Below are 15,366 nucleotides of genomic sequence, written 5' to 3'. Positions count from 1 at the left end.
TAAACCCGCGCCCACGTACCTAGGACAAAGTTCGCTAATTACGCGCGCGGCGGTCTATGCTCGGCTGCGGCACGAAAGCGCGGGGCAGAATCGGATGCGGCCCATTCAGGGTTGATACACAATTTTATTATTACCTGTTTAATTTATTTATACATTAATTATTATTTAGTTTAGACTGTTTAGAGATACTTAAAACTTATAACTGTAAAATTCTTAGTCATCTTTACACGATTTAAGAATATATTCCTCCGACGCCATCACAAAACAAATTTACGTGCTTACATCTCGACAACCTCTCTCCGATTGGCAACGAGTGCGAAATTTCGTTCCACCTGTTGTTGAACATTATTTGCCGTTTCACTGATGTATGCTCTTAAGAACATTACGGTAATTGGTATCAAATATCTGATAATTTTATCCAACCATTATTATCTGACATTTAATACGTACTTGGTACTTACGAGCACCTACCAGATTTAAAAAATAAACAATAAACACGATGTACCTACCTACTTGTATTTCTTATTTAATTACCCACCTATTGTCGTATGTTTTTCCCTTGTATTCCGGTGGTTTTCATTCCATATTATTTGTCTTTATGCTATGCGGACATTGGTTTCCGAAACGAACGAAATTTCAGGACACGCCAAAAAATACTCATACAGGTTGTCACCGCGTCTTCTTCTTCTATCTTTCCTAGGCGGTGCGTGCTCGTTAACAAAGGTCATATCTACTTATAACCACGAAAATCTCAAACAATATGCTTACTAATTACATAATCTTATACCTAATATTATTATTGTGAACATACGATTAATTTCTTTTATTTTGTTAACAACTGTCGATTCTTGGTGGAACTGCATTGTATTGTTGTTTAATTTAATGAAACGCATTTTTTTTGTAGTACTTATTCCACTTTTAATCAATAAATTAGGACCGGTTTCGTCCGCCTCAGAGGGACATTTTCAACTGAAAGGAGGCGGACGAAACCGGTCCTAATTTATTGATTAAAAGTGGAATAAGTACTACAAAAAATGCGTTTTATTAAATTAAACAACAAACATACGATTACAAAATGCGTGTATTGCAATTATAAACCAAATGTGTAATAAGAGAATTAAAAAGCGTAATAGTATATAATATTACCAGTAAATATATTCCAAAGTTAAACATGCTTCTAAAAAAATACTTACTTATCAATTTCATGGAATAAATGATAATATACTTATATTTATTTAGTTCTGTAATGCTAACTTAGGGATAGGTACAATTCTTAACTTTTAATAGAATGCAGTTCATTACTTACACACATAGATCTTACACATTTCTGTCTGAATCCCTTTTCACACATAAATTGATATGTCGTAATCATATAATATATTATTAAATTAATAAAGAATATGTGGTGATGTGAAACCTTATCGAAATTTGAAATATGTATTTGATTTATCTTATATCTATGCATTATTTTTCTATCCCGATGAAAAAAATTATCTGCGAGAATGAATCCTCTCTTTATTCGTCCTATCTATTTATACCTGTTTTATAAAGATTATTCAGTTGAAAATGTCCCTCTGAGGCGGATGAAACCGGTCCAGATTTATTTACTTATTAAAAGTGGAATAAGTACTAAATAAAATAATGTGTTTTATTAAATTAAATCAATAATAACAATGCATTTAGATACACCATGATTTTATTGAAGAAATATCGAGTAGATATTGCGATTAAGAAAATAAATATAGTAAACAATTCTTTCACATAAATGAATGAAAAAAATATTTTGTCAATCACAAGATTTTACAAAATAATAAAATGTTCATAGCGGAAAAAGAGGACATAAAAATTATTTTATCATTCGATAAAAATGAAAAAAAGCTACCGAACACGGACATCGGCCTCAAAAAAGAGGGCGTCTAGGAACCACCCTACCATGCTTATGCACATTGTATCTGTTGAATGTGTGAACTTATTATTAATGATAACCATTAATTAATCGTTATATTTTTATATTAATATTCCCAAACCTGTTTGATTATTACAACCTACAACAAAAAATAAAATCGAAAATCCTAAAAAAACAGCGTGACGCAACGTTTACTGCCATCTATGAATATTATAACAAACGTTTCTTCTTTATAGTAATATAGGTTTGCGGCGGTGATAAAATGAAGTTTTATCTAAATTTAATAGATGGCAATGTAGGAATAAATAAATACAATATTATTTGGTTGTAGAATATTTTTCAAGAGGCGTTAGAAATATTTTTTATAAATATTATAATTTTATTACTATTGCTAATTGTTAAAATTTCTTTTGTTTTCAGAATGCTACATGTCACGATCCAGTATATCGAAAAGTTGCAATTGTTGAGAACTTCTTTGACATAATTTACACAGTTCACGTGGATCTCGAAGGCAGAGCTGGAAAACACGCAGGCCAGAAAAGGACATACAGAACGGTAAAACAATTTAATTCATTCATAGATTTATATGTATAGGAGCGTAGGGTAGGTATGGTAAAAAAGTGTCGTGTTATAGGTAATATAGGTAGATATATTATATTCATATTATTATGAAATGGAATAATAATTAAAGTTGTACCGTACCTACTTATGGTGTATGTGTGTGTACCATAAAAGAAAATAACTTTAATAAAAAGTATGTAGGTAGGCACCAAAATATGTTCCGTAATAATTAGAAGATGAAGCTTTCTTTATATTAAAAGAGCTGATGAGAATTTCAGTTTGCCATTCAATAATTCTGGCTGTTCAGTTTTTCTATTAAAAATAGTGACAGGGCTGAACTATATTTTTAGTCTTTGTGTCAATGAGTGATTCCATTAATTATGGCGATCTGGCAAGTGCCACAAAAAGTGTAGGACAAAAGTTACCTACTAGTAGAGTTGGGTTTCGGGAACTCTCGGTAAATTTTCGAGATTTTCGATCCCGAATCTCGAGAATTGAAGTTTTTAACAATTCGGAAAATCCCGGTTCTCGAGAACCTTTTCTCGGGATTCGGGATTTCTTTATTATCAATAATTATTGATTGAAAAAACGGCTTTTCGATATGAAAAAAGTGGACAGAAAATACAAAACGTTCAAAGACTGATTTTAACACAATTAAGTCAACGTCGACTCAAAGTGAGCGCAATTTTTCAACATCAGGGAATTTTGTGTCTGTTTTTTTTGAAATTCTATTTTAATAAGTATTAATGTTTTGAATTATTTTTGTTTTCATACTTCTATTTGTTTGTCTTCTTACTTACATAAATGAAAAAAAAAACATATTTTTTTGGAATTTGTCTGTTTTTACACTGATTTTAGGATTTTTTTACAGATTTTTTTTTTTAAATTTTCCGATATCTCAAGAATTCTCGAGAACTATTTTCTGGAAATCCCGAATCGCGAGATTGAGATTTTCTCGGGAAATAGCCAACGAAATCGCACTCGCCGGGATCGCGATGAATGATGGTTACCTGTAATAAATAGTTCATGAGTAAAATCATATAAAAACGTCATTCAGGCATGCACAACTTTAACGTTTTACGACCGTAGTTTTGTCCTGTTGATTTTTTTTTGAGATTAACCTTGCATTGTCATTTTCTGCAATAACTTTCATAGGTTTTGACTCCATCTCTATAGAAGATTATCTTGAACACCTACTTATCACTTTTGGTTCAGGCGAATTTTATAAAAAAGCAAACAATCCATTATTAATATTATTGTGTTTTTTCAAAATGAAAGTTTTTTTACAAAATAGAATCGTTACAATCACGGATATATTGTTTTTCTGGATAATCTTTTTAAAACCGTAAAAAACCGCGATGAAAATGCAAACGAGTTACGAATTTGTATCAGGAGGGCATACCATGGACGTACCGATGGGTATCTTTCACGTGCCAGATGCATACATACATACGCAAATCTATCCATCTTCCCATTCATTCACACACATACACAATAGAAAGCTTCGGATAAATTTAAAGCCACCTGTTGCACCGACATAATCGCCTGGCATGTATAAATTGAGGGTGGAGTAAAAAAATATAAGCTTGTAGGTTATCTGTTTTATTGATAGAATTTATTTTTTACTCATGTTATTTGGTAATGCTGCTCTCTTATATTCTTAGTGAACATAAATAATAAAAATACATACCTACGTTATTGAGGACCATTATTATATAACTTTTATAGTCAGTGCCAAATAATAGTAGTTGTATGAAACTGGAAGTTTACTATTTTACATGTAAAGATATGATTAAAAAAGTTAAACACTGCATTAATTTAAAAACACACACATTAGGTAGGTATATTATCAAATTTAATAAACATATTAAAATATCGTTTTATTTTAAATGTCACATTGGACAGTAAATGATCATGAAACTATACGAATATTATCATAAAATGAGAGCTGATATTGGTTGAAATGTATAATTTATAAATTTTCGTGTCCGGAAATTTGTACGTATGCAGTTGGACAGTTCCTACCACTGCAGAGCATTTACTATTGGTGAGTGCATTTAGTACCTAGGTACCTGAAAATGAAACCCGGGTCGCAAAAAACGTCTCAAATGGAATAGTACACAACCTTAATCCATTAGAATTTAAATTCAAATTAAAAAAATAATATACAATTAGTTGAAAAGACGTCGTAGTAAATATAAGCTGCATTTATTGAAGAAAAATACATAAAACATAATATTCAATAACATCAGTTTCGGTAGATAGCCGCTAGAATACCAACCAAACAAATTTTATAATCTAAAATATCATTAGATGTTTCTTTCGAGAATTATAAAATGTGCGCCATTTTATTCGCTTATTGCACTCATATACAGTATATGCCAATAAAACAATTATCTAAATTTATTAAAAACATCGCTTTCTACATTGGCATAGGTAGTTAAATTGTTATTGTAGTCATATAGTGTATATATTTAAATATATACCTACATATGGCGAGGTCGATTAAAAACTTGAAATTATTGCTAAATAAAACTACACAAAACCTTCACTAGGCCTATATTGACTTATGGGTCGGAATGCTGGCCCTTATAAACACGATGGGAGAAGCTGAGGATCTTTGAGATGATATTAAGAAATGTTTTCGGAACCGTATGTGAGGAAGATAACCGAAAGACACTCAAGTATAAACATACCACATACGTGTGAGGCTCGCTAGTTTCGGTAGAAAACATGACATACTTAGTCGGAATCGTACTAGAACCTAATAACTCCATTAAAACTACCTAATTCCTGCGCACTAGGAAAAATCGTATCTGCGCATGTTCAAAGTTAAAATTGTTCCCCTCTATACCAACGAGACTCTTATTCAATATACCATACGATAAAATGAGCGGCATACACTGTGTGAATTTCATTGCGTACATACAGACACAGTGTGATTGAAGTTATGACGGATGAGTGAGCTTGCGGCAGACATAGGGGAGAGGAGACATAAGCTGGAAGCGACGAACACCCGCATTGTGTTGCTGATGATGATTGAAGTAAATGAAAAAGTGATGAAGTAAATTGAAGCTTGCATCTAGCGTAAGCTGAGACTCATCGATTAATATGTATGCACATCTCGGTTATTTTTTTCACTCCACCCTTGTGCTCAGTGTCAACGGTGAAGACGTTTAAATTTAAACGAACGAGAGATCTAACGCGGAAAGAGTGGAGAAGGGTGAGCAAGAGGGTTTCTGAACGGGAGGAGTAGTGGAGAAAATGGAGGAATCGAAAACAACAACAACATGAGCGAAAATGGAATTTGTTTAGTTTACCTCAGACGCTGGAATTTACGAGTTCGAGATTTCAGTTTTGCCCAGACAGTTTAAATCTTTATTGTTTCGGTTTATTTAAATAGTTGAGTAAATTGTCTGGTGATGTTTATGCTCTTTATATTCTTTATGTCAGTGATATCCTACCGGTAGCTCGCGGGCTACACGGGAAGTATTTTTTACTCCGTGAACGGAACTTGTCATGAATAGCTCCTATCTAATATAAAACGATAAGTTTACAACATACCTACCAACATATCGTGATAAATAATGCAATGCACTTAATTCTAAAAACTCTCCTCTTTCTTCCCCATCCTGATTTTATTCGGATCTGTTAATTTCTTCAATATCACTGATGCATCTGAGTGATATATATAAATTTATTACAAAGAATTCATAATTTTCCATTCGTTTGCCTGATGACTATTATATATTTTTCTTTTCAGATAACCGAGACGTATGCCTTTTTACCCCGTGAAGCAGTAACCAGATTCCTGATGGGCTGCATCGACTGTCAACGGAGGCCGAGGTCTCTCTCACCATCATCAGTCCTTCCAACACCAAGCCCAAGTCCAACACCGCTTGCGACAACCATGCTACCAAACGGTTTTCATCATTTAGCTTCCACAAATCCAAAAATAGTTGACATTCAACAGAAGTTCTTGAAAAATGGAAATATTGAAGTTAATACTAAAAATTGGGAGAATGAGATTGATGCTTCTCAACCATCGGTTAAAATATGCTTCAAAGATGGAGTAGCGTCTTTTGACACTTCAGGAGATGGCCGATTGAAGTCTTACGTAAGTGATCAAGAGAGTTACAACGAGACTAATGGGGTAGATTTGTCTGCTAAGTCAATAAAAATTGATTTTAATGGCCATATCTCTCCTGCTTCTTCAAATATATCATTATTTGATTCTTCAACTAGCGCTTTCAGAAGTGTCAGAAAAGATTCCAACGTGTCTGCTTTAAAAGACGAATCGCTAAACCTTTCCTTGCATGATGAAGAGGTAGCTTCATCCAGCAGTTTACAGCAAGAACCGATACATTTCAGAAAAACACTTTACAGAAATGCCAAAGAAGATTCTTTAAAGGCTTCCAGTAAATTACGACAAACAAAGAGTGAAAAAAATAAGAGCATATCAATTCTATCAATCTTGAATCATGTAGATACCACTGAAGTAGTTGCTGCATTAACTACAAAGGTCGAAAAGAAAGTCAGCGAAAAAGCAAAGAAACACAAAGATAAACATAACGAAACACCTCCAAAGCCTTATAATCCATTAGACGTCTGCAATTTAACCTCGAAAGATCCACCCAAATCTAGATCGCCTCCCAAGAAGCGACACCTGAATCCAATGTACAATGTTGTAGACTACAAAAGCGGTGCAGAGGTGAAAAGTTTTCCCAAACCTTGGTCTCCGTCCATGCAGTCAATGTTCTCACCACACCGCCTGTCGACGGAGAGCTCAAGTAGCAGCCAGCACTTGGGAAAGAACATGTTGCAAGATATGGAGATTGATTACAGCGTCCCCATCACGACGACGTATCTGAAGCACATGCGGAGTTTGGGATTTGGCGCCGAGGATTCCATGAAGTTTGATAAAAAGGTAAGCTTTTAACTATTTAGTATTTCTTTAATTGTGCATTTGGGATGGTGAAATTCATTTGAAATTGTGTCATGAAAGGACACGAAAATTTTAAGATATTTATGAATGAATCGATAAAAAAATCAATGGCTATAACAAACATACTTATATTATATTTTTAATATTATGTTATGTTTAAACACGATGAAGAAGTTTTTGGTTGACGGATTATTACAAAATAAAAATATGGCAATAAAAAGTAATTATGTGAGCTTATAAAAATCTTTGTTGAATTAATGGGTAGTATTAAAATTTCAGAATAAATGAAATCAAGATTATTTAAGAAACATTTTAAATGTGGATTTATTTAAGCCGTGTCCGATCCTAAGAAGATCATTAAATCTGGGCCTCGACAAAATGGAGGTTTGTATTAACATTTTTTGTTTTTACGAGAAATGGATGTTGGCCACTTGTTCAACCTATTGAGTCCATACACTGAAAAACAACATGTGAATTTCCAGACCTGGGATTCGAACGCGGGACCCATGACCTGACCGTTCGGCCATCTTGGGCGATACAATAACGAAACGCCGTAATTACATCACTGTTGTAGATGGGGATGTTTTTCTTTTGTCATCACTCCAGAGTTGACCAAACATAAAATAACGTAGTGGCATTTTTGATAAATTAATAATTATTGAAAAATTCCACAAAATACTGTCAATTCGACTCTGGAGCAGAGAGATACTCGTAATACTCATAATATAATATTACGGTTACGTATGTACTGTTTTAATTTCAATTGTTGGTTCAATTTAAATGCGTTTAAGGAGGACAGGCACGCCAGCAGAGAACCTAGCGGAAAAATTCGAAGCTTGCAATTTGAGATTTTTTTTTGATAATTTACAATTTCAACTGTATTAATTAATTAATGTGTATCTGAAAACACTAAAATTTTTTTTTATTTTTTTTTAAATTTAAAAGTATAAATAAAAAGTTATACACATTTATAGATTTATAAAAATCGATGTTTTTTTTAAATAAATATAAAAAATATTAAAACGATGAATTAGTGAAAAATCTAAACGACGAAAAATTGAAAACTTAATAAACTAAATTTTAATAATAAATACGACCATAAAATATAATGTAATAATAAAATGTGACCCTGCAACGAATTCACTATTGTAAGTTTATCTTTAAATTAAAAAAATAAAATAAAAATCTTTTTAATGTTTTCAGATATTTATTAATTAATGCAGTTGAAATTGTAAATTATCAAAAAAAAATCTCAAATTGCAAGCTTCATATTTTTTTCGCTAGGTTCTCTGTTGGCATGCCTCTCCCCCTTAATTCAACATGTTTGTAATATAATCAATGTTTATAGTTTTTTTTTTATTATTTATATGTTTTTATTTTATTTATCTAGAGTCGCAGTTTTTGGTGTTTATGACGTTTAACTCTCAATGTTGTACCTAGCTATTTCTGGATTTATTTCTCTATGATATTCTATGATTATTTCAATCTCTATATTGGAAACAATATTTAGATATCACTTTCACGGGAGGTCAGTCATACGCTATTTTTGTTTGTCGTATAGAATAGGTATGGTATACAAGTGATATACGATATATGACGGAGATATCTTTTTCGTTGGCGGAAAAAAATGTGAGTCTCATAATATGGGGGCTCTCGCCAGTGGGGTATGAATGGTACACGGTACGCGAAAGGTACAAATGGTACAAGGTACAATCAATCAAATCGGGAAGACGGACGCTCGAGTTTTGTCTTTGTTTTCGTGTAATGGATTGTTTTGTGTGACAGACGTGTAATCGTCCATTTTCAATGGATGTAATGAAGATTTTTTTCGATGTTTTATTTTTACATCACTACAATATAGGCTTTAAATAATCATAGTTCTCGTCATATAATCGAAGCTTCCCTAAAATTACTTTTGAATCATTGAATTAATTATGTGTTATATAAACATAGGTACAACATTAGCATAAGGTTCAGTAGTTTTGGCAGATACGAGTAGACATAGTCAGAGGGTCGCCGACCGAGGGAAAGCAATGTAATATTGTTGATATTGATAGCAACCGTAATCATTGCCAAATTCCGGCGCACTAAAAGAAATCACATCTGCGCATGCATACGATTAAATTGTTTATACATAATAATTGTCAATTTCATTTTAATTTTATTGAAAATGTTTGTCACATTCTGTTAAGGCTATACTTATTCAGCTGGGGCACGGTCTAAAACGATCGTGACTACGCGACGCGAAGATTGTGCAAATGACGCGTGCAAAACAAAACATAATTTGTCATAAAAAGTCAACATGCGTCCATTTAATGTTATGTTTATTGTTATATTACTAATAATAATAATAATATATTCATTGACATGTTTTCTTTTTCAAGTAAATGGCTAACGTTTTTTAGTCATCTTTACACGATTTAAGAATTAATTCCGCCGTCGCCAGCACAAAACAAATTGACATGTTAACAGCTCGACTATCGCTCTCCGATTGCCAGTCAGTCCGAAATTTCGTCGCACCTATAGTTGAAAATTATTTGCCGTTTCACTGAAGTACCGTCTTAAAACTACATAGCCGATGGTGGTCAAAAATGATCTTAAAAATCATTCATTTTTTCAACTCATTCATCATTTCATCTCAAAAGTAGAGTAAAAGTACGTAAGTCATTAATAAAATCGACCTGAAATACTGCGTGAGTATAGAACTGGTTTCACATTGAATATAAATTGACTCATGTTGTTATCATGAAAACTCACTAGAAAAATATAAATTGGGAAGATTTAATGTAGTTTAATGTATATACGGATTTATTTAATTTAATTTTACTATGTTAAATTGCATTTATTAGGAATACTTCATACTTCCTATTTTTTAAAGTGCTCTGCTTAGATATTTTATACTCGCACAAAACAGAACTAATAACACAAAAGACTTTGTGAGTCATAAGCGCCTTGTACCATTTTCTTTCTTCTTCTAGTGCCTTTTCATCCCAGAGTGGTGATCATCATACCTTGATTAATTAAGGCTAATTCTCTAACTCTAGTGGCAGGAACTTTTTCCCTATTCCAGAGCCAAAGGCACGCGGCATAGCATGTGTGGCCACGTCCCGTACAATATTATTTCGATTATAATTCATTATGTCTATTTAGATATAAGCACTTATTTAGTAAATATATGATAGTGTAACAATGATTGATTTATTATTAGAAGAGTTTGAACCTTTACTCCCGCCAATATTCAAAAGAAACCGCATTGGTAAATTCTATAAAACCGATTATCAAAACAGACCAATCTGAAGATCTCGCAAAACTTAGTGAAAATGTAAATCTACCTATCATGCAATTACTAATTTTTAGCTACCTAATGATAAGTTGGTCAAACATAGGGAACAGAGAAATATTACTTTTGGCATGGCTATAATTCTTGAATGTGGAGAAATATGGGATAAACTGAAACACGTGTTAAAGAATGTGTTATTTTCAATATTGTTATTTCTGTATCATAAAATTATGCAGTAAACTTTGATATTTACATTAACATTTAGGAATGGTAATATTTGAGGACATTCATGGGGTTTCCTATCTTTTGCGTCTTATAGTCTGACCGTCATTACGTTATAACTCAAATCTGGTGTCAATATCTTGGTCAAAGGCGACTGGCTTTCGGATTTCTATATTATTAATCTTAGTTCAAGGTTTAATATGAGTGTAATAAAAATACGAATTTTATCTTAAATGTACTCAGTGATTATGGGCACTGATAGGTACATGATAAATTCTTTTATTTTTAGTTTTTTTTTTGTACTTAAATGTATGTATAATTAAACGTATTCTAGCTATTCGATTATTTGTATAGGAACCATTTAGTTAACACTGTTAAATAATGTAAATATCTGCAGTGGCATATTCTCGTAAATGTTATACAGTAGCCATGTATAGCGTTGTACAATGAATTCAGACGACTTTGAAAACTATCCCTCACAGATTTTGGCAGCGGCGTACGACCCTGCGGTAAACCCCCCTACTCCCCACAACCCCCGTCAGATCGCCCGTCGGAAACTCCGAAAAAGAAAGGTTTCCTTTATGCCGAGCCACCCTATGAAATGGACAGGAGTAACCCCAATCAATCTTATGTGCGCCTGGTAAGGGGATACGAGCCTTTACCCTTGTCTTTCTTATATATCGGGGCCCCGACCGAAATGGGGGCAACGGGACGTTAAGGGACCATGGGGACTCGCCGGGGCCCCCGCAAATGACCACCGAACCCCGTGAAGAAGCATGGGGGTGGTAGGGTACTCATAACCCGACCGAGGAAAGAAGCTCTCATATATGGCTCGGATATACTTGGATGTGTGCACGTGTAAGGGTGTTTTGGTAGCAGTGTTGTAACTTTCGACCCCGCAACATTGTATAGTTATTTATATTGATTTAAACAAAGAATAAAAGCTTTTCTACTAGACGTAATCTAAATACATTAAAGCGAAGCTGATAAAAAGAGTCATATACTAATATTCAAATAATCTACAGTAAATTTTGTATTGCGAATTCATTTGTGGTATACCTATTTTCGACTGCATCTGTCAAAAACCGCAAGAAATTCAAACAAATTTCGACATAATTTTACATTCACCATTAGTTTATTCCATAAATCATAATTATTTGTAACTTTAAATGGCCTAATATGAGGATACTAAGTGAAGATGCGACACAGACTATCCTAAAACGATTGAATAATAAGTGTATTGTCAAATGGCTTCTCAATATGAAATAGAAACTTAATTATTTACGTATTTGGTAATTTTACGAATTCAGCAGATCATGCACAGATATTATATTGTCCGAAATGCAGCGCTCGAAATGGAAAAGATTACAAACCGGAGCGCTCGAAAATTAACATGGTTATCAAATTTTATGTGTATTTTATAAACATAAGTGTGCTAGATTTTTTTTTTTTTTATTTTTTATTTTATTATATGGCATATCTAGCTCGGACGGTCAAATTATTTTGTCCACGAGACGGGGCGATAACTTTACAGATTTCACGAACCGGAACGGCGCTCCGGTGCGTTCCGGTCCATTTCGACCCCTGCCGAAATGTTTAAATAAGCATTCACAAATATGCCAAACGGATATTATGTTATTCATACAGAAAAGTAAAAACAATGATATCAGTTATCAATCCATCAACTTATTTATATTTCTCTAGTAGTATATCAACATTGACAAAGTAGGTATACCAGGACAATTCCTCACATAATATTTTTTAAAATGGTCACATTAGCAGAACAAGTCAAAACCATGAATGCGAATTTACAATGATCACATTTATTACATTGTGGGCTAAATTTATTTTTCAAACTAGGTACATAATATTATAGACATACTAGATTAGCGGAAGATTCGTTAGTTTTGTCAATGTTAATTTAAATACAGGTCACAATAGTAACCGTAGCCTTCCGCCCGAGAGTTCTGGGTTCCATTCCGGTGAGGACACAATATTTATGTGTTTTTCTCAAACCCTGGGTGTTTGTGATTGTTCAAAATTACTAACAACCACCTTGTACGAAAAAGCAAGGACACGGTTATTAATAATTAAAAAAAAATAGTAACCTACTAATCACAATTGACCTGGCTAATTATTTCGCACTATAAAAAATTACATTCGCGCATCTTCAAGGTTCAAAGTTACACTATAATATATATATATATATTGTACAATGCAATATAAGGATAATTCCATAAAGACATGAACGCAGTTATGCAATAATGATTTCTATTGCAATGTAGGTAAAGTTAAAAAATATCATTATAAGTAAATAAATATTGAAGGTCCTAGGCCCTCTACGCCAGCGTAGAGGTTAGTAAAACTTGACATAAAAATGTATATGAAAATTAATTTCATATAATATATATGCCGTAAAAAGTCACTTGGCTAATCAGACGTGTTATCCCTCTTTTTTGACGTATGTAACGTTGTATGTACGTATATTTGACGTAAGTAACATCCATAGATAATTAGTCAATCGCGTAGTTCAACTATGAATTCACGACACTGTCCTTTAGTTACTGTAAAATATGTATAATACTATTAAGTATACCTACTCATGTTAAAATATTCTTTTAATTAATTTAACCGCAAAGTAGAGCAACATATTATATTTTCCGTCGATACACCTATTGAATTTTGAGTGTTATAATAATCTATTGACAAGTGAGAACTATTTCTTTCTATAGTGAAAATCTACCATTTTACAATTAGTGTCGATTATTTGTGAAACCATCCATTTCCGACATGAATTTAATCTTTTTAAATGTTTTTGGCACTTTGTGAAAACTGTCTATTAATTGTGCGAATATAATATATTCCCCTAAATTAAACACTGACGACATCTTAGTTTCGCTACCGCCTAAATATGCGCTACGCTACCCCACATAACAAGGGTGTATTGGTACATTGATGTTTCGACAGATAGTTGAGCACACCAGAGTGTGAGTGGCGGATTTATAAGCTATTGATGTATTAAATCTATTAATATCATTTCCATTAGTACTACTTATATTGTATGAAAGCAGGTATTTTAATTTAAGGCTTGCTGAAATACCTTGTCTTTTATATTCTAGTTGGTAGTAGTCAAATGTAAATACTCCCACAAGCCTAACAGTTTATAAATTATAAGTTTTGATATGTCCAGAAAGAATAGTTAGATAATAAATAAAGTTAAAACACCTACATTAAAAAAATGGTTTATCATTAATAGATAATTACTCACCATGGTGGATCATCACGGATGTCAATGTAGAGATATTCTAACAAGCTGTTTTCTATACGAAGATGTTACATATTTATTCAATAATTTGATTATTATCCATATAACGTGAATATTGATTACTATGTGATTTAATTGATTGAATCGTAAGTATTAATTTAACCGCTCAGTAACAGATTAAGTCGCACCATCACAACTAAACTGCCACAATCCAAAAAACGTCAAACAGAGAAAATCAGCTTTGAAGTTTTTACCTTTCGCATTTTTGTACTGTGTTTTTGAAATATGTTTAGATATTGAATGAAGTTTTGAAATTTTCGGTACATATGCTATGAACGACAGACAAAGAAACGTAGTAATTAACTCAAAACACGAAAATTTTGGACTTGTGGCGGCTTAGTTGCGAGGGTAAAACACGTATCTTACAAATATGATTAAAACAAACTCTTGCATATTAGTCAATTTATTTTTTAAATACATTATAAATGGCATTTAAAAAAATGTTTTTACTATTTATAATTTATTGCTAGTGTAACTTTATAAATACATGGGAAATGACTACTGTTTTGAGGAATGTAAGAAAAGGTTCCATGCTATATCAAAATAAAGTGATTACTAGTTATTAGTTATATCAGATTATGCCTCGAAAGTAGTATAGTACTCGTAATATACTACATTGCTAACTAAAAAGACAGCGTTTTTGATTTTAGTGAAGTGAGACCCCAAGTTTTCAACTATCGTTTCTCGTATATTATGTACAATTATTTGATTGTTTTGACATAATCTTTAAATATATACTGTCTATGTAGAGATTCTGTCAAAATAATCTAATAATTTCATATAATATAAGGTAATACTTGGGTTCTAATATAACAATTTCACTATAACCAAAAACACTATATTTTTACTTAGCAGGGCAGTATAATGAACAAACGAGATTCAACTACTTAATAATTATGTACTAGCAGAAATGCCTACACTATGAGCAATGCATATATTCATAATATAAGTTAAATAGAAATACAATATGTCATATCCAGGTTTCGTGTATATCAATGCTTATGTTTATAATTGTAACTACATTGAAATTCAGATTACAAATTCCTTCTGAACAAAAATGTAAGTACTTGTTATATAAATAAGAATGCATTTATAAACATAACTAAATATAGACAAATGTTATTTCA

At 32.4% G+C, this 15,366-nt stretch overlaps 1 protein-coding gene across 1 annotated transcript in view; it reads left to right on the top strand.

Moving 5' to 3' along the window:
- LOC147077909 (uncharacterized) overlaps positions 1 to 15,366 on the top strand; it is a 219,875-nt gene that overhangs the window by 137,389 nt on the left and 67,120 nt on the right. The window contains exons 2-3 of the mRNA XM_085940096.1: positions 2,327 to 2,461; positions 6,231 to 7,394. Coding sequence (XP_085796222.1) covers positions 2,327 to 2,461; positions 6,231 to 7,394 — 1,299 coding nt within the window. The remainder of the gene's footprint in view (positions 1 to 2,326; positions 2,462 to 6,230; positions 7,395 to 15,366) is intronic.

Source organism: Rhyacophila brunnea, unplaced genomic scaffold, assembly GCF_057557595.1.
Source record: "Rhyacophila brunnea isolate RB1 unplaced genomic scaffold, BYU_Rbru_1.0 scaffold_12, whole genome shotgun sequence".
NCBI classification, from domain to species: Eukaryota; Metazoa; Arthropoda; class Insecta; order Trichoptera; family Rhyacophilidae; genus Rhyacophila; species Rhyacophila brunnea.
Note: the sequence above shows the minus strand (reverse complement) of the source record. Positions and strands in the feature narration are given on the sequence as shown.